At 37.4% G+C, this 21,328-nt stretch overlaps 1 protein-coding gene across 6 annotated transcripts in view; it reads left to right on the forward strand.

Moving 5' to 3' along the window:
- LOC5577439 (serine/threonine-protein phosphatase PP1-beta catalytic subunit) overlaps positions 1 to 21,328 on the forward strand; it is a 235,921-nt gene extending 214,593 nt beyond the window's left edge. For 5 of the 6 annotated variants that reach the window (XM_021853454.1, XM_021853449.1, XM_021853451.1 and 2 more), the window contains 6 exons: positions 3,538 to 3,669; positions 3,734 to 3,949; positions 4,011 to 4,150; positions 19,549 to 19,647; positions 19,712 to 19,951; positions 20,029 to 21,328. In XM_021853454.1, the coding sequence (XP_021709146.1) occupies positions 3,538 to 3,669; positions 3,734 to 3,949; positions 4,011 to 4,150; positions 19,549 to 19,647; positions 19,712 to 19,951; positions 20,029 to 20,145 (944 nt within the window). In that variant the 3' untranslated portion in view covers positions 20,146 to 21,328. The remainder of the gene's footprint in view (positions 1 to 3,537; positions 3,670 to 3,733; positions 3,950 to 4,010; positions 4,151 to 19,548; positions 19,648 to 19,711; positions 19,952 to 20,028) is intronic. The other variant, XR_002502330.1, reaches the window with a different exon arrangement.

Raw genomic sequence — 21,328 nt, forward strand, 5'->3', positions numbered from 1 at the left:
CGTATTGTTCCTCCTTATCTTCATCCGCATCACTCTCAGATCTCCTTCTTTCCTTACTAATAAACACCCTTCCCGTGGTGATTGTGGAGATGCAGAGGTATTTTCGGTCTCTAGAAGCAACAATCATTACACCCTAACATTCCTTCCCCATTCCAACTGACTGTAAGGACTTGGCCGGCACCGATTATTGATCAATAATACGAGATCTGCCGAAATTGCATTTTGAGAGTAAGCGGAAAGTTCCATCCCTTATTCATTTGGATCGAAGTGCAATTCTTACCAGTTTCGATCAATCACGGAGTAGCAACTATTGACATATGTAGGGGAATTAGGGGCAAAATGAACACGTTAAGCAAATATTCTTTTTATGACCATAAAATGACAATGTTTTAAATTTACAGCTGGCTAGTTTGCAAGTTTGATGTTAGTACGACGTGCTACATTCATTCATGGTAATAAGAGTTATATCACAAGACAGCAAAAACGAGACAGAAAGTTGGATCGAAAACAAGGCTGGTAAACACGGAGAAAAGTCTTGAAAGATTGACGTAACTTTTCCGATAGTTGATTTAACATGCCTGGATACAATCGTTACAAGCATATTATCGGTACTTCTAAACTGACAGTATGGTTTGCCCAATCGCTTTAGCTTTTGTTTCTGTCTTCCATCAAATGCATATTTCTATTATATAACATAGCGTATCAAAAATGACATTTTTGCGTGTCTCAAGGATCAAATTATGCGTCTCTAGTATATTTGGAGTTGCTGAATCTGATGCCGTTCTCAGAAATGTTCCAGCACGTCACAATTTTTAGCTAAATGTAGCTAAAATTGTGTAAAACACTGGTTTCATTGATGTTTACATAAAATTTAAACAATGATTTATCACAAAATATTATGATCTAATCTACCAAGCATGCGAAATAGGACTTTAACTTTCATTTCAGATATAACTTTATTGAAATTGCACAAATAAATACAGGTTAAATCGGGTTTTTCAACATGCTTGCAGTCCCCATACGAAATTCTTAGTTTCTCTTATATGGCAAAATACAATACAATGCAAACCATCAAAAAATAACTGTTGAGCATCGGAAGTATTATGAACCTTGTTGATAAGTATTGTTATACACATGAAGTTGAGTTCTAAGGCAAATTAAGCAAATACATTGTTGTATGGCAAACTTGCAAGCAAATTTGCTGAAATAGTCAAATTTGGTATTTTCAGCAATCAATATCTCAAAAACTAGACGTGCTATGATATTTCTTTAAATGGCAATGAATTCAGCAACCCTTATTAAGGGGTTAATTAAGATTTAATTAAATAAAAAGCGGTATTTAGGTGCTTGAGACAAAATCGTGTTTCGCAGTGTTATTGTTGAATCAGCCTTTCTGTACATTATTACCTTGAAACGTTATGAGATGTACCGCAAAAAACCGCTTGTTTCCAACAGGCAAAGCTGGAGTAGATGTAAGTTAATGGTCTCTCATTCACAAGATAGTGGTTTGTATTCCTGCTCCCATATTTATAGACATTTTGTCGTTTTTTTTTGTAATGTCGATAAAGAAGATTCGTGCCGGTTTTGACAACACAACATCAACAATAATACCATTGTTGTGATTGTATAATAATTTTGGGTCATTCATATCTATGGTTGGTTCAACTATTTTGTGTAGTTGAACTAATTATATCAAATAGTTAAACAAATTATTGACCATTGTTAAATCAATTTTAATGTATGATTGACTGAAATTCAATGTAAAATATGATTGATCTACCAGCAAATATGATTGAGTGGGCATTTTTCTCCGTGAAACGGTATTGGGGCAAAATGAACACTTGCGTGAAATTTAGTGATTCCAATATATTTAATGACTGTCAATCGTTCCGATATGTAGGAGAGCTCTCTCTCAATCATAATAGCTAAAAAGAACCTCTCTGGGTTCTACATTGCTCAAAAATTAGATTCTTCGATCGCCTTGCTTTATGCCAATTTGAAGCAGAGAAAAACTTAAAGTCAAATTTCAAAGAACAATTGAAGCTACAAATAAACTTTTATACCGCAGTACAGATTTCATGCACTGTATGAAGTTTTGATGAAGTATGCATATTCTCAGAGATAAAGGAGGTGTCCATTTCGCCCCGTATGTTCATTATGCCCCTAATCACCCTAGTCCGTCTATGCTATGTGTAACCATAAACTTGTTTTTACATTTAGTCTATGCTTATATGATTTGAATTTAGAAGAGTACACAAACTTTTGGTTTTGAAATCTTTCGAAAAATAAGTCGCACCCTGCTGTAAGTAATGCCCAGTCAAAGCGATTGACGAATAGCTACTTGAGCTTCTTCCTGAAAAGATGACACACAATCATCGATTACGTTCCCCCAGCGAAGGAGGGTGTGGATCGGCATTCGAATCCATTCGAGGGTACGTGCTGCAGTAAAACTATATGTGCTACACATCTCCTTAATCGATTCGCAAGCAAGCAAGCAAGCACCCAACTTCTACGACGCCCAGCACGCAAACGGAAACTAGTCACGCTTATCGAGTAGTAGTGTACCTGGCCGTCGCCGCTAGTATGTAGTAGCGTTGAGATTAGATTACGTCTCTCTCGTTTTTTGTTTTGCTTCTTTCTGCAATGCAATACGTCGTGTTATGTAACACAGTTTGTGACGTGACTGGGAAATTAATCTTCTGCCGGGTGGCATTTCCATTTGGGATAGTAGACAGCTGCATACATTGTTATGTACCTGGCTAGTTGAAACCGGAGCATCAGAGTCGTGCGTATTGGAGGTAAAATCGAAAGCGAGGCGATGCGTTTGAGCCACATTTATAGCGCCATCTATTTGTCAAACTGATGAGAACTGTCAACAGCCTAAGAATCATCCTCAAAACTTTTAATTCCTCTGTAGACCTTTCTTCCTGATATTACAACAGCTTACTCATATTGGTACAGCATACAACTTAGCCTGCCTGAAATATCGAAAGCTTGTTTTTAAGACAACGTTTTAATAAACACTCTTCATAGTGACTTATAGTCATTTGAGAGACCTTTCAAGGCGACCTTTGAACAAACGTTCAGTGTTGTCATCGTAAGTAAAAAATTGGTGCTTCTTCTCTTCAAGGTGTTTGTAAAAAAGCTAGCAATATTTAAGAGTTTCCGGCAAACGTATCCTTTGTTTGCGATTTGGAATGAAACCTTAATTCCCCCAATGGTGTTCAAGATCTCCTGCCTAAATCCTCCAAATTCGGAACAACTGACCAAGATTGGCGGCACCCTTTGTTTCCTTACTTGAATCAAAGAGCCTATGCGCAAGAGGCTGCTTCTATTTGTTGCTCGGAAAACTTTTCTAATGCATCATATTGATTGCTTATATCAATACAATTTTCAAGCCTATCCATTCCAGAAGGAGAACTCTACCTATTCAGCCAATCCCAGTATATTGAAATTCATTGTTTATGAACACAAACTGTAACCACATGCTGTAATTATTAGATTACTAACGCAACGTTTATTTTTCTGTACTTCCAGTGCGAGGATGTCGACCGGGCAAGGCGGTACCCATGTCAGAGGAAGAAATTCGTGGACTATGCCTAAAATCGCGAGAAATTTTCCTACAGCAACCGATCCTGCTTGAGCTGGAGGCAGCCCTTAAAATTTGCGGTAATTTCACTTTTCCTCGAATCTCTCATATCGCTCCCAATAATCATGATTCTTCTTTCGGCAGGTGACATCCACGGTCAGTACACAGATCTGCTGCGGCTGTTCGAGTACGGAGGATTCCCCCCGGAGGCCAACTACCTGTTCCTGGGCGACTACGTGGACCGAGGCAAACAGTCGCTGGAGACGATCTGCCTGCTGTTGGCCTACAAAATCAAATACCCAGAGAACTTTTTCCTGCTGCGGGGCAATCATGAGTGTGCCAGTATTAATAGGATATACGGTAAGAGGAGTGGGGTGCTTTGTGAAGTTGGTTAATTCTGTTTTCCCTTTTCCATCGGTAGGATTTTACGACGAATGCAAACGGAGGTACAACGTCAAGCTGTGGAAAACCTTCACCGACTGCTTCAACTGCTTACCGATTGCGGCCATTATTGACGAGAAGATCTTCTGCTGTCACGGCGGGCTCAGTCCGGATTTGAATGTAAGTGCTTGAAACATTACATTTATGAGGATTTGGGATATGTAATACTCATAGGCATATGCGACATTTCGTTAAGTCACAACCTGAGAGTCACAACACGGAGAAATACTTGCATACCGATTATGGGCGGATTGATTATTAAACGTCCCGAAAAACATTTAAAAATTTTGGTATTCTCTGCGCGTTGTATTCGTAATCTTCAAAGGTTTCTGACCTAAAACGATTATAATCAGGATTTTAGAGTGAAGAAGCATAGAAAGCAAACCTCGATTTTTCAAGAGCACAAATGTCGAGAACCAGACAGTCGTCCGCGCTGAAAATTTGATCGATTGTTCACCAGTGACTGGTTCTCTAGATTTGTTGATAAAGATAAAGTTATTATCTAGATTTTTTAAGATTTTAATGAGAATCTAAATTTTTGCTATGTACTGGTCTAAATTTTTCCATTCTGGTTCATATATATCAAAGATTTAATGTCGAGACCAGTCAAAATCATCACAGCCACTTGTAATACCTACAGTAACAGTGATTTGAAATCCTCATTCCACTTCAGGAACTTTTTTGGACACTGTTCAGAAACCTTTCAAGATTCTGTTCAGAAATTTCCAATATTTTTTACTCTTACTTCTCTGCTGTAACAAATCCTCACGGAGACGAATAAGCCGCGCAATTTAAAACCTCTTTAAATAACGCATAAAAATGTCTCAAATCCTGTAGAAATTGTGACAAATCTATTAAGTGAATTCACTAAATGTCCTGCGTGATTATCTCAGATTTTGTAGGGGGTCCGTAGCCTTGAGGTTACGCTTGTTATAACAAATTGTGTTATACATAGTTATGCTTTAAATTGAAACAAATTTGAAACAGTTTTCGTTATTTCAACTGATTTTGTTTACATTACTTTCTAATTTCCTTCATCAACTCAATGTGCTTCTAACAAAAATGAAACAAAATTTGTTATTTGTAACAAATCTTGATATAATCGAATTACAATTGTAATCAACAAACAATTGCAAATTTGTAATCCATTGGTCGGGTTCCCACACATTTCTTAAGAAATTTCTCAAAAATCCCCATACAATCTTCAAAAGTTTATATGAGCTTTCACTTCAGTCAATACCGCAGCATTTTTTTCTAATATTTCTCCCGCTCAAATTTATTTTTTTTTAGGAATTTCACCAGCATGGCATTCACCAGGTTGGTAGAAAGTCACTTTTTTGTGACTTGATCACTTTTTTTTCGACCTGATCACTAAAAAGTCACTATTTCCAACAAAATGCCATAGAAGTCACTTTTTTTTTTCAAATAAATGGTCACTAAAGTCAATATTTTCGTGATTTGATGCAAATGAAAATTAAGGCTGGACTAGCTCTTCGAACATATACAGCAATACTTAATTACCAAAAACTAAACAGGGGCTACCCCGTTTGGCATAAAGTTATTTGGCATAAAGCCATTTGTCATAAAGTCGTTTGGCATAATTGTCATTTCGCATAATGGTCATTTGGAATAATGGACGTTTGGCATAAAAGAAAAGAAATTAGGAATTTAAATAATGCTACTTAAAAAAAGATCTGGTGATCAAAAGAAGGCAAAATTGTCAATGAAAATGTTAGTAGTTACAATGCAAACCACTAGTTTAACAACGTACCGTCGTTGGGGGTGACAATGGGTCAAAAAGGGATATGTGCGATTTATTTTTTGAATAACTATCGCAATTTAACTCCAATAAATTTCAAATTTGGTGTGTATGTACTTTGATGGTACATTAACAACTGTTCAAAAAATTAAGGACAAATATTTATTCACAGCGGCACCACAAGTGAATGAAAAATGACCCAATCTCACCCCATAGAGGGGGTGACATTGGGTCACTGTAATTGAAATAACTTGTTTTTGAGAATATGATTTCAAAACCATTCACAACTGAAAAATATTGACAAAAAAACGATGCAAACAAGACAAAAAGATATCTAAGATGTTTCACAAGTATGAAAACCCCACTTAAAAGAAAGATTATACTGAAAATTGAAGAGCTATGAGAAAACATATGTAAACCCAACATTTATCGTCAAGTTTACATACATTTTCTTGGTTTTCCCTCAAATTGTCTTCAAAGTCTCATCCCCATTGCTATAAAGCCTATTCAGTTTCCCCAAAGGTGTACTGCAACAGTGATTATTTTAAACCTTCGCAAATAGTTAAATTTCGGTGCGACATTCTACGATCAATAAATTTCAGGCTGAAGTTGACGTCATAATCCCGGTATTTCAGCGATCCAACTCATTTGTACTTCCGTGAGATGTTTCTATAATATGAAAATACTGATAAGTAGTTAAATTCCAAAAAATAAATCCATTTGATAAAATTTTACGATGTTGCTGCGCACGAAACACAGTTGCTGGTTTGAGATGTTGTCAAAATGCGTTGTATTGTTATTCAATGCACGGAATACTCAAGTAGACTTGTTTGATGTTTCAGAGATGCTGTATTTAGAAAGAATAAACACATCTTAATGAAAAAAGAGAACACCCGGCACCGTAAAATGTCAAAAAAGTGAACTTGGAATTTCATTTACTATCGTTCTTGCTTGACCCAATCTCACCCCCATTTTCAATGTTTTAGACATCGTACCGAAAAAAATGATTTTTTTGTGGGAAAATCAAACAGATTCCGGAAAATACCTGTGATGTGTAATGAAAAGACTTTCAACATTCCACTAATACAACGATAGAGTCTAGAGTAGATGCGTGATACTTTGTACAGGAGAAATTTAATGTTGTAAATTTTATCTAGTTTCAACATGCAAGTTTATTGATGTAGTAAACAAAAAACTACTATTTCTAAAAATGTATATTGTTATGAATTATGTGCAATAATATGTTCCCTAACATATGAATTATTAAGTTTAGTAATATCAGCGTTATTAGCTGAAATATTTCACAAAACATATTTTTCCGTTTTGACCCAATCTCACCCCCTAGACCCATTGTCACCCCCATCGACGGTAATGAGAAAGAACAGCCTATAGTGGTTTTCACGCCCAATGGTATGGGTGCCCTAGTGTAGATGTAGTTGTGAACCTTAGAGGAAAACAATATGCACTCTGTCTCGAAAAACACCCAGAATCCGGGTGTAAATTTTTCAAATTGGGTAATATTTCCATATGCATTTTGATGAGTCTGGAAAGCGTGTGCAAGTTTCTTTGAGGAAAACAAAAACAAACTGTGTTTGACGAGCGTATGCTAGTCTACGTGTGTTCAAATGTCACTAAGCTCTATGACCAAAAGAAGGGAAAATCACATATGAGAATGTGATAGTGCGCATCGTACCTTCGTGCTGTGCGTACACGAATTCTCTCTGCTCTTGGAAGTTTTCTTAAAAACTACCTAAAGCAATAAAACAGTACTTTTCAGTGCTACAAAAACAGTACTTTTCATTGCTAAAATTAAAAACGGTACTTTTCAGTGCTACTAAAACAGTACTTTTCAGTACTATTTTTTCTACTATTGATCCCTTTACGATCCTTGTTTGGACCCGTGCCTTCGATTTTTCGTTGGACCCGTTGGCGAAAGCTAGCGGTGGTAATCCTACTTGGACACCGTCTTGGGAAAAAAACCTTTCGAAGGTCACGTCTTCTTTCGTTTATTAATTAAACATGGTATCAACAACAAACAAAAGGAAGGGTGAATCTCTGAATTCACTACTTCCTTCCAAAAAAGTGGGTTTTAAAACTGTCACTACACGTGGCAAGAATGGAAGAAAGGACGCTTCCCCGGAATGCGAACTTTCTTCCAAGGGTGAAATGAATAATTGTATCGAAATGAGCAATCAGTTCGATGCTCTAGACAAATTTTCCGAACACCAAATCGAAGCAGCCTCTAGCCCAGGCTCTTTGATTCAAGTGAGGAAGCAAAGAGTGCCGCCTATCGTGGTCAGTTGTTCTGAATTTGGGGGATTTAGGCAGGAGATCTTGAACTCCATTAGGGGAATCAAGGTTTCCTTCCAAATCGCAAAGAAAGGAGACTGTCGCGTTTTGCCGGAAACTCTTAAAGATCGTGAGCTTCTTCTCAAACATCTTGAAGAGAAGAAGCACAATTTTTTTACTTATGACGACAAAACTGAACGTTTGTTCAAAGTTGTCTTGAAAGGTCTCTCAAGTGACTATAAGTCACCTGAAGAGATCAAAAATGGAATAAATGATTTACTTGGATTTTCCCCAGTCCAAGTAATCATTATGAAAAAGAGAACCCAATCTGGCATTGTTCGGAAAGGGCTTTCTCAAGAATTTTATTTAGTTCACTTTAACAAAAAAGAACTAAATAATATTAAAGCTTTAGAAAAAGCAAAACTTTTGTTTGATGTCCGTGTGACATGGGAACATTTCCAGAAACCTGGAGGAAATTACCAGAACCCCACTCAGTGCCGTCGGTGCCAAAAATGGGGTCATGGTACAAAAAATTGTCGCATGGATGCTAAATGCATGATTTGCGGAGGTTCTTCTCACGCCAAAGACGTCTGTCCAGTGAAGGAAGATACCACCAAATTCATATGTTGTAATTGCGGGGCTAACCATAAGTCCAATTTTTGGAATTGTCCTTCACGAAAAAAGGTCATTGAGGCTCGTGCCAGGCAGATGAAAGATAATATCCGTTACGATAACGGTCGTTTCCGGAATTTGCCTGGAAGAGTATCGAACAATGCTCATTTTTCAGTTAACGATCGCTTGATCATGAATCATACCCATCAGGAAGATCATAATCATGCTCATTCACAAACTAATTTTAATCCGTCGGGTAGCCGTTCGAATCTTTCTATTTCGAATGTATCTACCCACGGTAAATCCTTTGCCGATATCGTAGCAGGAAATTCGAACTCCTCCCCTGTTCGATCCATAGGTACCCATTCTACTTGTTTCAAATCAAATGGAAAAAACCCTACCGCCACAGGTAACTCCGCTTCTTCGTCTACCGGAAATTCCAATGGGAAATCATCAGATGATATGTCTGCCTCTGATTTTAATTTTCTAACTGAACAATTGAATCTAATGATTGATGCAATGTTCAAAGCCACCACTATGACTGAAGCAGTCCAAGTAGGTGTAAAATTTACAAATCAAATTGTTATTGGATTACGTTTTTATAATGGATCCAAATAATAATTTAAATATTTCAAATTGGAATGCTCGTTCTCTGAATGGTAAAGAGGACGAGCTGTTTAATTTTCTTACGGTTAATAACGTGCATATAGCAGTTATTACCGAAACGTATTTAAAACCTGGATCTAAACTCAAAAGAGGTCCTAACTTTTTTGTTTATCGTAATGATCGACTTGATGGGGCATGTGGGGGAGTTGCAATCATCATTCATAGGCGTATAAAACATCAACTGTTTTCATCATTTGAAACTAAAGTTTTTGAAACTTTAGGTGTTTCTGTTGAAACACAGTTTGGTAAATATACTATCATAGCTGCCTATTTGCCTTTTCAATGCTCTGGGCAGCAAGTTAATTTGCTCCAAACTGACTTGCGTAAATTGACTCGCAATAAGTCAAAATTTTTTGTCATTGGTGACTTTAATGCCAAACATCGGTCATGGAATAATTCTCAAAGTAATTCCAACGGCAGAATTTTATTTGATGAGTGCTCTTCAGGATATTTCTCAATTCAATACCCTGATAGCCCCACATGTTTTTCCTCTTCTAGAAATCCATCTACGATTGATTTGGTCTTAACCGACTCTAGTCATCTTTGTAGCCAACTGATTACTCATGCTGATTTTGATTCTGATCATGTCCCTGTTACATTTCAAATATCCCAAGAAGCGATTCTCAATCCTATCAGCTCCACTTTCAATTATTTACGAGCCGACTGGAATATATATAAAACGTATGTTGACTCCAATCTTGATGTTAACATTTCTTTAGAAACTAAACTTGATATTGACAATGCTCTTGAAGCTTTAACAAATTCCATTGTTGAAGCCCGGAGCATTGCAATTCCAAAATGTGAAGTAAAATTTGAATCCGTGATTATAGACGATGATCTTAAACTCTTGATCCGTCTTAAAAACGTGAGGAGAAGGCAATTTCAACGCACTCGCGATCCTGCTATGAAAATTATATGGCAGGATTTGCAGAAAGAAATCAAGAAACGTTTTGCTCAATTAAGAAACAAAAATTTTGAAAATAAAATTTTTCAATTGGACCCTGGCTCTAAGCCCTTTTGGAAATTATCGAAAATCTTAAAAAAACCTCAGAAGCCAATACCGGCATTGAAAGAGGAAAACAAATTATTACTAACTAATTGCGAAAAAGCCCAAAAACTTGCTATGCAGTTTGAAAGTGCGCACAATTTTAATTTAGGACTTACTAGTCCAATTGAAAATGAAGTTACTCAGGAGTTCGAAAATATTCTCAATCAAGAGAACGTTTTCGAAAATGCCTGGGAGACTGATTTGGAAGAAGTGAGAACTATTATTAAAAAATTCAAAAACATGAAAGCTCCTGGCGATGATGGAATTTTCTACATCCTCATCAAGAAACTTCCAGAAAGTAGCTTATCATTTTTAGTTGATATATTTAACAAATGTTTTCAATTAGCATATTTTCCTGACAAATGGAAAAATGCTAAGGTTGTTCCAATTTTAAAACCAGACAAAAATCCTGCAGAAGCTTCTAGCTATCGTCCAATCAGTTTGCTTTCCTCCATCAGTAAACTTTTTGAAAAGGTTATTTTGAACAGAATGATGGCCCACATCAACGAAAATTCAATTTTTGCCAATGAACAGTTCGGATTCCGCCATGGACATTCGACCACTCATCAACTTTTACGTGTAACAAATTTGATCCGTTCCAACAAATCTGAAGGCTATTCTACTGGTCTTGCTCTTCTAGACATAGAAAAAGCATTCGACAGTGTTTGGCATGAAGGTTTGGTTGTAAAATTAAAAAACTTTAATTTTCCAACATACATTGTTAGAATAATTCAAAGTTATCTGTCAAATCGTACACTTCAGGTTAATTATCAGAACTCCAGATCTGAAAGACTTCCTGTAAGAGCTGGTGTTCCTCAAGGCAGCATTTTGGGACCAATATTATACAATATTTTCACATCTGACTTACCTGAGCTACCTCAGGGATGTCAAAAATCTTTGTTTGCGGATGACACAGGCCTCTCCGCCAAAGGACGAAGCCTGCGTGTCATCTGTAGTCGATTGCAAAAAAGTTTGGATATTTTTTCTTCATACTTGCAAAAATGGAAGATTTCTCCTAATGCTTCCAAAACTCAACTAATAATATTCCCACATAAACCAAAAGCTCTTTATTTGAAACCTTCAAGTAGACATGTTGTCACGATGAGAGGGGTTCCAATAAATTGGTCAGATGAAGTTAAGTATCTAGGGCTCATGCTAGATAAGAATTTAACTTTCAAAAATCACATTGAGGGCATTCAAGCCAAATGTAATAAATATGTAAAATGTCTCTATCCCCTTATTAATAGAAAATCAAAACTCTGTCTTAAGAACAAGCTGTTGATATTCAAACAAATTTTCAGGCCAGCCATGTTGTATGCTGTACCAATATGGACTAGCTGTTGTAATACCAGGAAGAAAGCTCTGCAGAGAATTCAAAATAAAATTTTGAAAATGATTCTGAGGCTTTCTCCCTGGTATAGTACCAATGAGTTACATAGAATATCCAATGTTGAAACATTGGAACAAATGTCAAATAAAATAATTAATAATTTCAGGCAAAAATCGTTACAATCTTCTATTGCCATGATTAATGCGTTATATGTTTAGGTTAAGTTAGGTTAAGTATATTAAAAACATTTTTTTTTCTCTTATAAGCAGGTGAAATCAACTCACCTGTAAAAAAAAAACTGAACTGCTACGGCAAATGAAATGTAATATGTTGTAAACAAAATGTTAATTAAATCTTAAATTTGTTTTACCAAATTAGGATGATAGTGTTGTCAAATAACACAGAACACCTAGATATAAGAAATGAATGTAATGTTTGGAATGATACTAATAAAAAAAAAAAAAAAAAAAAAAAAAAAAAAAAAAAAAAAAAAAAAAAAAAAAAAAAAAAAAAAAAAAAAAAAAAAAAAAAAAAAACATATGAGAATGTTAGCAATGGTAATGCCAAAAACATAGCTACTCAGTTTTCAATGATTATGCCAAACGTCCATTATGCCAAATGACTATTATGCCAAACGACCGTTATGCCAAATTATTTTATGCCAAATGGCGTCCCCCTACTAAACATTACATATACTTCGCAATTGTATTAAATGGACAAATTGACGTGAAATTCGTGAAAAAATTATATGTCTTCTCGGTGAGAATCGAACTCATGACTTCCTGTTCAATAGATAGATCGTGTTACCCCTAAACCACGAGGACTCATGGACGCAGAAGTTAACCTGAATTCGATTTCAGCTCAATAATCACGTGGTCCTCTTTCGCAAAGCGCACCTTTTTCCGAAGAATTAGATGCCCATCAGGCTTCCGAATTATCACTCACTCTCACGATAATGGATTTATCCCTCACATCAATTTTCAGCGATAAGCTGCCTTGCGATTTTATCCGTCTACAAAACAAAGCGAAAATAGATAATTGCACATTTCCGCAGCTGTGAGTGATTTGTTTTCTCTTTCTCCGATCCATGGAGAACTTTTCCTGTATCCATCGCCACGAGCAGCAGTTACTTTTATACACCAAATTAATCACTCCTTTCGTCAAGTTGGTGTGGTGGCATGGTTAGTGTGCACGCATCGCGGTTGTTTTTACCATTGTTCTAGGTTCGAATCCCGTCGCCGGCACTAGTTTTGTTTATCCACATAGTGATAATTCTCGGGAGCAGTTGGTGAGCGCAAATATGCTGGAGTGAAAAATAAATTATCCTCAGAGTGGAGTGATTTTCGGTTATCCTCCATTGTAGCTCCAGGGAAAATTAGTGTGAGCGATAATAGATGTTCACGTGAGGAAGCGAAAAAAAGCATTCTCCTTCGTAGATTTCGCATCATTGATACGAAAATTCAGAACCCTGATGCCCATCCATACACAACGCTTTATGTTGTATTTGCAATGCCTAGCCGAGAGCGCTGTATTTATGAGGTAAAAACCTCGATTTATTCCACAAATTTGTTAAGAAATGCTTCAAGTGATTCGTTTTGTAACTCTATTTCAAAATCATCGGTGCATTTTCGCCAGGAACAGGAATTTCGCTAAAAATTCTATCACGAGTTTGTTTTTCGGAGTTCATGTATTTGATAAACTACTTTTTGTTCTGACTGAAATCAGATATGTAAAATAGTAACCTATACCGAGCTAACATTCGTCTCGTAAATAAAATGAGTAGTGAAATCTCCAATGCATCACCTTTTTGACCGTTTATTACAACCGAGTTTTATTCCAGACAGTAATCGTTAAGAAACATTTCAAATTACTGCAATTCTCAATATACACATAGATCGCATTTTCATTTCTCGTCATTTTTATGACCTATAATTGCAGTTTTGAAGTCTCTTTTAGATAACTCCAATTTGATCATTTTGGTCACTAAAGTCTTTATTATTATACTGCTTTACCGATACTAGCCCTGATATTCTGTTCAATGTTCCTTTAGAAAGTCCTACGGAATATTATTTATCTAGGAAATATTTTACAACTTCCGCAAGAGTCCAGGAGCTCTTTCAGAGATCTCTTTTCATTAAGGGTGTCTTCGAAACTAACACAAGTTTTATCAGAGGTTACCTTAAGAGTTTTTTTTTGTAGAAATAGCTCACGGATTTTATTTTTCAGCAATTCCTTTTATAATTTCTGAGAAATTCTTTTGATATTTCCTTGAAGACATTTCCTTGAATGCATAGAAAAAATGTTTTTGAAAATCTCAAAGAATTATTAGAAGAATTTCTGAATTTCATGGGAAATTATCACTAAATGAACTGTTTATGAATCTTCTGAATAATTTCTGAATTTCTGATAAAGTTTCCAGAGGAAAGAAAAGTCTTAGATCATAAAAAATGTCTGCTCTGATACTATGAAGAATCAGGTGTTGGCCGAAGTACGTTTCGTCGAATGGTTCATCAGGCCGAAATCTTTCAATGATTTATTCGAGTATTTCTGGCACTTCAGTTTCTTTCTGGAAGAATTTCCTTAATTTTATAAAAACAGATTTCATGAGGTCGCCGAACGACCCACGGTTGACACCGCCTCAGGCGCCCTAAATGAGTGCCTTTGCATAATGGAGGGAGATAAAACTCAAATGAGAAGACACTTTCATAGGACATTTTGCTTCTTTTAACCCGTATAGACCTGAAAGCAAAAATACTAAAACCCTCACCGCTCAGCGAATTCTTAACGGATTTAGATGATTTTTTGTCAGTTCACTGGCCCACATATCTAGTTTCTGAAAGTGGCCAGAGGTACTTGGAAATATTCTTGTGGTCGGAGTTATTCCGGTGGGTCACTGGGTCAAGTCGGGTAAAAAAGGGCTATTTTTTGGGACATGCCAAGTTACCTTTATTTATTTGCAATGACAATCATTTTAATTTGCATAAATCATCAAGGTCTGATATTCAACATTATAAATGAAGAGTTTTGCACCATTTAAAATATACCGGATGTGGCCATTTGGACGTAATGCCCGGAATAACCAGCTATAGATTTGTTGGATACTAAACCGTTTCAACTCTCGAAAAGTAGAAATCAAACATAATTGTGCACTAAAATGCGTTCCCATAAACTTGGCACAGATGTTCAGATACAAATTGGCCACTTAGTCATAAGTTTGAGGCGTCCCGGGACCAGAAAATGGTCATTTGTAGGATTATTAAAATGCAAAACTCATAGTTATCCACTTCAATCGTTTCTCAAAAGGTTTACACTGATGCAATTTTCCTTAAATTCCGTCATGCAGTAGCCACATTATAGCCGATTCCGGAAATTTTCTGTGACTTGAAATTTGCCTACCTTCAGGGGCACAAACACACAGTACCCTTCTCACCCGACCTGACCCAGTGACCCACCGGAATAACTCTGGCCACAAGAATATTTCCGCGTTTCTCTGTCCACTTCTAGAAACAAGATATGTGTGTCAGTATACTGACAAAAAATCATTTTAATCCATTAAGAATTCACTGAGCGGTGAGGGTTTTAGAATTTTTGCTTTCACTCAGGCCTATACGGGTTAAACATTGTTGAAGTAGCGGGTACTTACTATGAAAGATTTTCATTCAAACATCAACTAGGGTGCAAAACCACTTGGGCACTTTTATGATTCAGTTTGGCATGGGTTTTTTTCTCGTCCGAATTTTCTGAAACTTTGCAATGGGCATCAGTACGATGGATATTGTGACCAAATATGAGCTCTGTAGATTTCAGAAAACCCCACTTCCCAAGTGAATCGAAAGTGTCGCCAAGAATAGGATTCGATTCCCTATTCTTTCGAGTAATGTTTTTTCATAAATAATGTGTGACTCCAAAGTTGCTTATACTTTATCAGATTTTGTTTCCTTCTTTTCAATATGTGCTGTTCTTTCAATCAATTTTGTAATAGTGATTATTGACACAGCAATTCAGTTCACTTTCTAAAACTGGCATTAGTTTTTTCAAAGCTCAAAGTAAATCCCTTACTTTAATTTTGATCCCCAGGTCATTGTGGAAATGTATCAACTGTTGGTCGAATGTCGTATTTCGTATCAACTTCGTGAGTAAGATTTCTTCTTTCATTTTTCAACTCATACGCCTATTGACTTGTTTGGTCTAACGACTGTTCGGCCTAATGTGCTTCGGCCTAACATACTTCGGCCTAATGACACATCACCAAAAAATTAAACCCTTTTCTTGGTCCAAGTTTGGACTCTTTTCGGTTCCTGTTAGGTCTTTTTTTTAGACTAGAGGTCTCTGTGTTCCTATTTTTAAGGCACTTAGTCGCTACCAGCCCAATTCTACCAGCCAATTCAGATTACCGACCCTTGTAATATTTTACTGGGTTTTGGAACTACGGATTTTTCGGTAACTTTTACGATTAACGAGAAAAAAACCAGTAAACCAAAATATGTTGATGGATGGAAATTACTGACTTAGTCAGTAAAATTTAGAGCGTTTTTATTGGCATTCCAGGTACCCATGCTTCACGCTTTGCTCCTCCAGATTCTGTTTTTTTTTCTTTATAAATCAATACAAATTAAAACCCAATCGACTTGGACATGTCCCTTATTAACGTTCAACGCTCCGTCATCGTAATCATGGTCATCACCGAAACTTCAAAAGCAGTTTTTCTGTTCAAAACTAAAAATTATTCGACGAAAATGTGTTCACTGTGTTTCTGTTGGAGAACAGAATACAGTGAACACATTTTCCTGTAAATTTTCTTGATTTTGAACGGAAAAACTGCTTTTGAAAATTCCGAAATCAATGACGGATTCTGCCCCCTTAAGCATTTTTCGTGAGAATAAACATTTACGGTATGCTCATATCTTAGTTGAAGTAATCGAAATATGTGTGACAAAATCATTATTTTTTGGTTGGTTTGCATACATGAGGCAAACTCAATGATACAGATGAATTTACCTCTTGTATGGAAATCAACAGCATTTACCAACGTAGGCAGTTAAAATCGTACTGAGCCTTTTTGGTTGCTTTAAATAGTTGAGTTTGTCATTTGATTTTGACGACAAGTCAGTAAAAACATCAACTACTGAATAGTCGGTAATGTTTTTACTGATTTTTCGATCTTTTCGGTAATGCTGCTCAATTGGGTCTGACAGCTACCGTAGTTCAGTAAAAAGTAAAAATTATTACTGAACCTCAGAAGGTTTCAATCAAAAAGCTGAAAGTTCGGTATTTTTTATGATTTACAATTTTTACCCAGAATAAAAAAATACCGAACAAGCAAATCATGCAAACAAGCAACCTTGGAAAAATCTAATAAGTTCTAATATTCTATTACTTCAATTCGAAATATATTTTTGAAAAAAAATCAAGATAGAATGTATGCCAAAATTAGTGGAAAAATCGCATCAGCGAATTCTGGTATAAATCTTAAAGGCTCTACAGATTCCTACGTCACTCCTCCTCAGATTCTTAAGTATTTCTTTCACATAGTCCTCGACGAGGAGCTTCAGAAAATCTTCCAATTCCAATTTCAAGCTCCGCTAATTTCCTTCAGCAGCCAATGATATCTTCAGTAATTTCCACAGGGATTACTCCCCCAGGATTTTTTTTTTTCAGAGATTCTTTCACTGATTTCTCCATTTATTACTCCACGAGTCTTCCAAAGATTCTTACAGGATTTTTTTCCACGAACACAAATTTCCTTAGTATAGGTTTTTTCCAGGAAAAACTACAACGCCGATATTCTCCAGTAGTTCTTTTAGTCATTTTTACAGGGAATCCTTAAAAAATGCCATGAGTAAAGAAAAATGCTCCTAGTATTCATTCTTAAATTCTACCAGAGATTTCTCCAGTATTACATACCCAAAGTTTTATCAAATTAAAAAAAAAACATTTAGAGTATCAATCATTTCTCCTATAATTCCTGTACAAAATCCACTACTGATTCCTCCATAAAATCCTGCGAATATAGGGTTTAGTTTGATAATTTTCCCAATAATTATTTTTTGCATTTTATCTGACTCTCCAAGAATTTTTAAAGGTTAAAAAATACCTTCAGAAGTCTTTCCTGGAGTTTTTCCGCGCTTGAGATAGGTAGACATAACATTAACCAAGCCATTTCTCGGTAAGTTTTTGGAAAAGTCTCCGGAGGAAGGAATTCTTGAACATGCTCGCGGAGAAATCTTAGTTGCATTCTTCCAGAAACCCGAAAAAACTATTTTGTAGTCATTCTTCGGAAAATTAAAGATATCGTTTGAAGAAGTCCAGAACGAAAATCATAGATTAAATCCTAAAGCAGACCATGGAAGAGTTACTGGATAAATTGCTTGAGCACTAAGCACTCTCATGATAAGTTTCAGAATAAATCTTTGAAGGAATCACGGAAGAAGTCTCTGTAAAGCTCATCAAAGAGAATGCTGAAGTCATTCCAGAAACCGCCTTAAGAGAAATGAACTTTAAGTTTTTGACGGTATCCTGCCAGGAAATTCGTTGAAGTCTTTGTCATGCATTGATTGGAGGGCCAAGGCCAGTGGTTTTCATATCATGCTCCACTGAGCTCTTGTTGCTCCGCGAAACGTTGATTGGCCATATATAATCAGCATTGCGAAACTATTGGCTTTACGACGTCTCGACACAACATAAAGAAACATTTTCATAACATTCGTGCCCGGACATAATTAAAAATATGAAAAATAAATAAATCCCACGGAATTTTTTTAGCGGAATTCTCAACAAGATCTTGACGATTTCTTGGAGGATCGTAGATATGTATTTGTGACAAATTTGGAAGTTTCCAAACATGATCCTGGAGATCTATAATTGGCACCTGCGTCTGGTTCTGGTGAGATCCTAAGAGTTTCCATTCGAATCTTGTCGATTTTGGGCAAAACTGCTCCTATAGTAGGGCGGTTACAAATTTAAAAAAGTTTTAAAATTCAATCTCCCATATCTTCCTTACTAACCTTACCATAAAAATAGTGTTCTGTGAAAATTTCAGCTTTCTAGGAGGTGATTTAAAGGTGGCCCAAAGCCAATGATGGTTTATATGGAAATTACTATGGGGAAATTTTGAAAAATGTTCCAAACACTTCAGTACTTGAATGTAAGTAAAAATTTATCATTCCATAGTAAAAACTCATTCTTCAAACCATAATAAAGAAATTTGCTGAAGAAAGCAATTCAATCGGACGAATAGGAGAAGAGATATTCATGTGTTTGTTTGCTGTTATTTACCTTCATATGGGATTATAGCCCTGCAAACATCTGCAAAAATGCCAAACAAAATTAGCTCGAAAGGGATTTGTCTGTTCAGCAGCAGATATACTTACATGTCAGTACTAACGTGTTTGGAACATTTTTCCAATTTTCTCCATAGTAATTTCCATATAAACCTTCATCGTCTTCGGGCCACCTTTAAAGATATGGGAGATTAGAATTTTAAACATTTTTAAATTTTGAATCGCCCTACTCCTATAGGTTCCAACCTAAAATTTCTAACGGAATCATAAGAAGTCTGATCGAGATCCTAGTAGGATCTAGGGATTCGCATTGAAGATCTGGGAAATCCTAATGGACCCATAACAATTTCCAGCTGAATCTTAAGCTATTTCTTCAGGATCCAGTGGCAATAAGGAAATTTTAATGATATATTGAAGATTCATAGCGAGCTCTTTGGATTTGCCTGCCTGAAAACCCCTAAAGCAGGCAATTTTCTTATTTGCTATTAAATGATCAATTTCATTATTCCTTTCCCTTATATTCTTCATTTGCAGCATATGGAACAGATCAGAAGAATCATGAGGCCAACCGACGTACCCGACACTGGACTGCTATGCGATCTACTGTGGAGTGACCCAGATAAAGATGTTAAGGTATCAGAGAAGACAAGTCCAAACCAAGTTCAAACGATTAACCGTCCAACCTTCTCCTCCACAGGGCTGGGGCGAAAACGATCGCGGCGTGAGCTTCACCTTCGGCGTCGACGTGGTTTCCAAGTTCTTGAGTATGCACGATCTGGACCTGATCTGCCGGGCGCACCAGGTCGTCGAGGACGGGTACGAGTTCTTCGCCAAACGCTCGCTGGTCACGCTCTTCTCCGCTCCCAACTACTGCGGAGAGTTCGACAACGCCGGTGGCATGATGTCGGTCGACGAGAATCTAATGTGTTCATTTCAGGTGAGTACTTTTGAACTGCCGTTTGATGGTAGTTTCCGGAATAAGTGTTAACGTTATATTTTTCCTCCCCTTTTCAGATTTTGAAACCATCGGAGAAGAAGGCCAAGTACCAGTACTCGGGCACGAACGCGCAGCGACCGCAGACGCCGCAGCGGAACCAGAATCAACCGCTGCCGCCGAGCAAACGGAAATAATAATTTCTCTCTCTTCTGAATCGCTATCTGACCCGACGGCGCGGCGGCGGCGGTGGTGGTGGCGGCGGAAGCAGCAGGAAACAGAAATCATCATCATCATCTTCAGCAGCACCAACAGCAGCAGGATCATCTGATCCGGCCACCCCTTCCGCTCCACCACCACCTTCATCATCATCATCAACCGCAGCAGCAGCAGCATCTTCATCATCATCATTGGGGGCCGTCCCCGTTGGCGCCGGGGCAGGTTTGTCCGATTCACTCTCCAGTAGCAGCAGCAGTAGTAGCGCCCTAGAAAACCAAAATCACCACCACCACCATCATCAACAGCACTCGATGGCCGTTTCCTCTCGACGACCGTCGTCCACTTCCTCCCAATCGCCATACGCCTCCAGTGAGTATCACCAACCGGTAAGGCATGTCCACTACAACAACGGCGGTGTCCACGACGAAGACGATCTGGGGGACGAGGAAGAGGAGGAAGAACTGATTGTAACCATACCGCCCCCTCCTCCCCCTCCCGCTCAGGTAATGGCCATGCAGCAGCAGTTGCACTCGCTGCGGCTCCACTCACCCACAGAACCGACGATGCCATTGCCGAGGGCCGTAACCGTACAAATAGCCGTTCCTCCGCCGACTCCCCCGTTGCCATCTAGTTCTAGTTCTTCCTCCGGATCGCCGTGGGTTCCGCTAAAATCTTCATCGTCTTCATCAACATCTTCAACAGCAATGCATCCGAACAGTAGTATCCTGGGATCCTCACCAGCATCATCGACAGCACCGGTCGGTGGACATCAATCATCATCAACGTCATCGTCAGTAACGTTTTCCACCTTTCGGAGGGTTCATTGAGAAATCTTTTTCTACTTTATTTCTTTTAGAGCAGCCAAATTTCTTGATTCAAAATTTGCAGTAGGTACCGGATTCCGTTGATTAGCAGTTTGGGAAGGTAGTAGCTTCGGAAGGAAGCTTTCAATTGCACCTGAGCGTTAGTGGCATTTAGTTTTACGATTATCTTTTGTAGTTTTGATTTTTTATAACTCTAGGATCTGTTTTTTTCAGTTTGGCCAGGTTACAAAAAACTAAATCTTAAAACGTTGGGCTGAAGCCAGAGAAAGATATGAAATTTTACAAGGAAGAGAGATATTTGAGATCATAAATACACAGCATATGGACAGTGAAAAAA

The sequence above is a fragment of the Aedes aegypti genome, chromosome 3 (assembly GCF_002204515.2).
Source record: "Aedes aegypti strain LVP_AGWG chromosome 3, AaegL5.0 Primary Assembly, whole genome shotgun sequence".
Taxonomy (NCBI): Eukaryota; Metazoa; Arthropoda; class Insecta; order Diptera; family Culicidae; genus Aedes; species Aedes aegypti.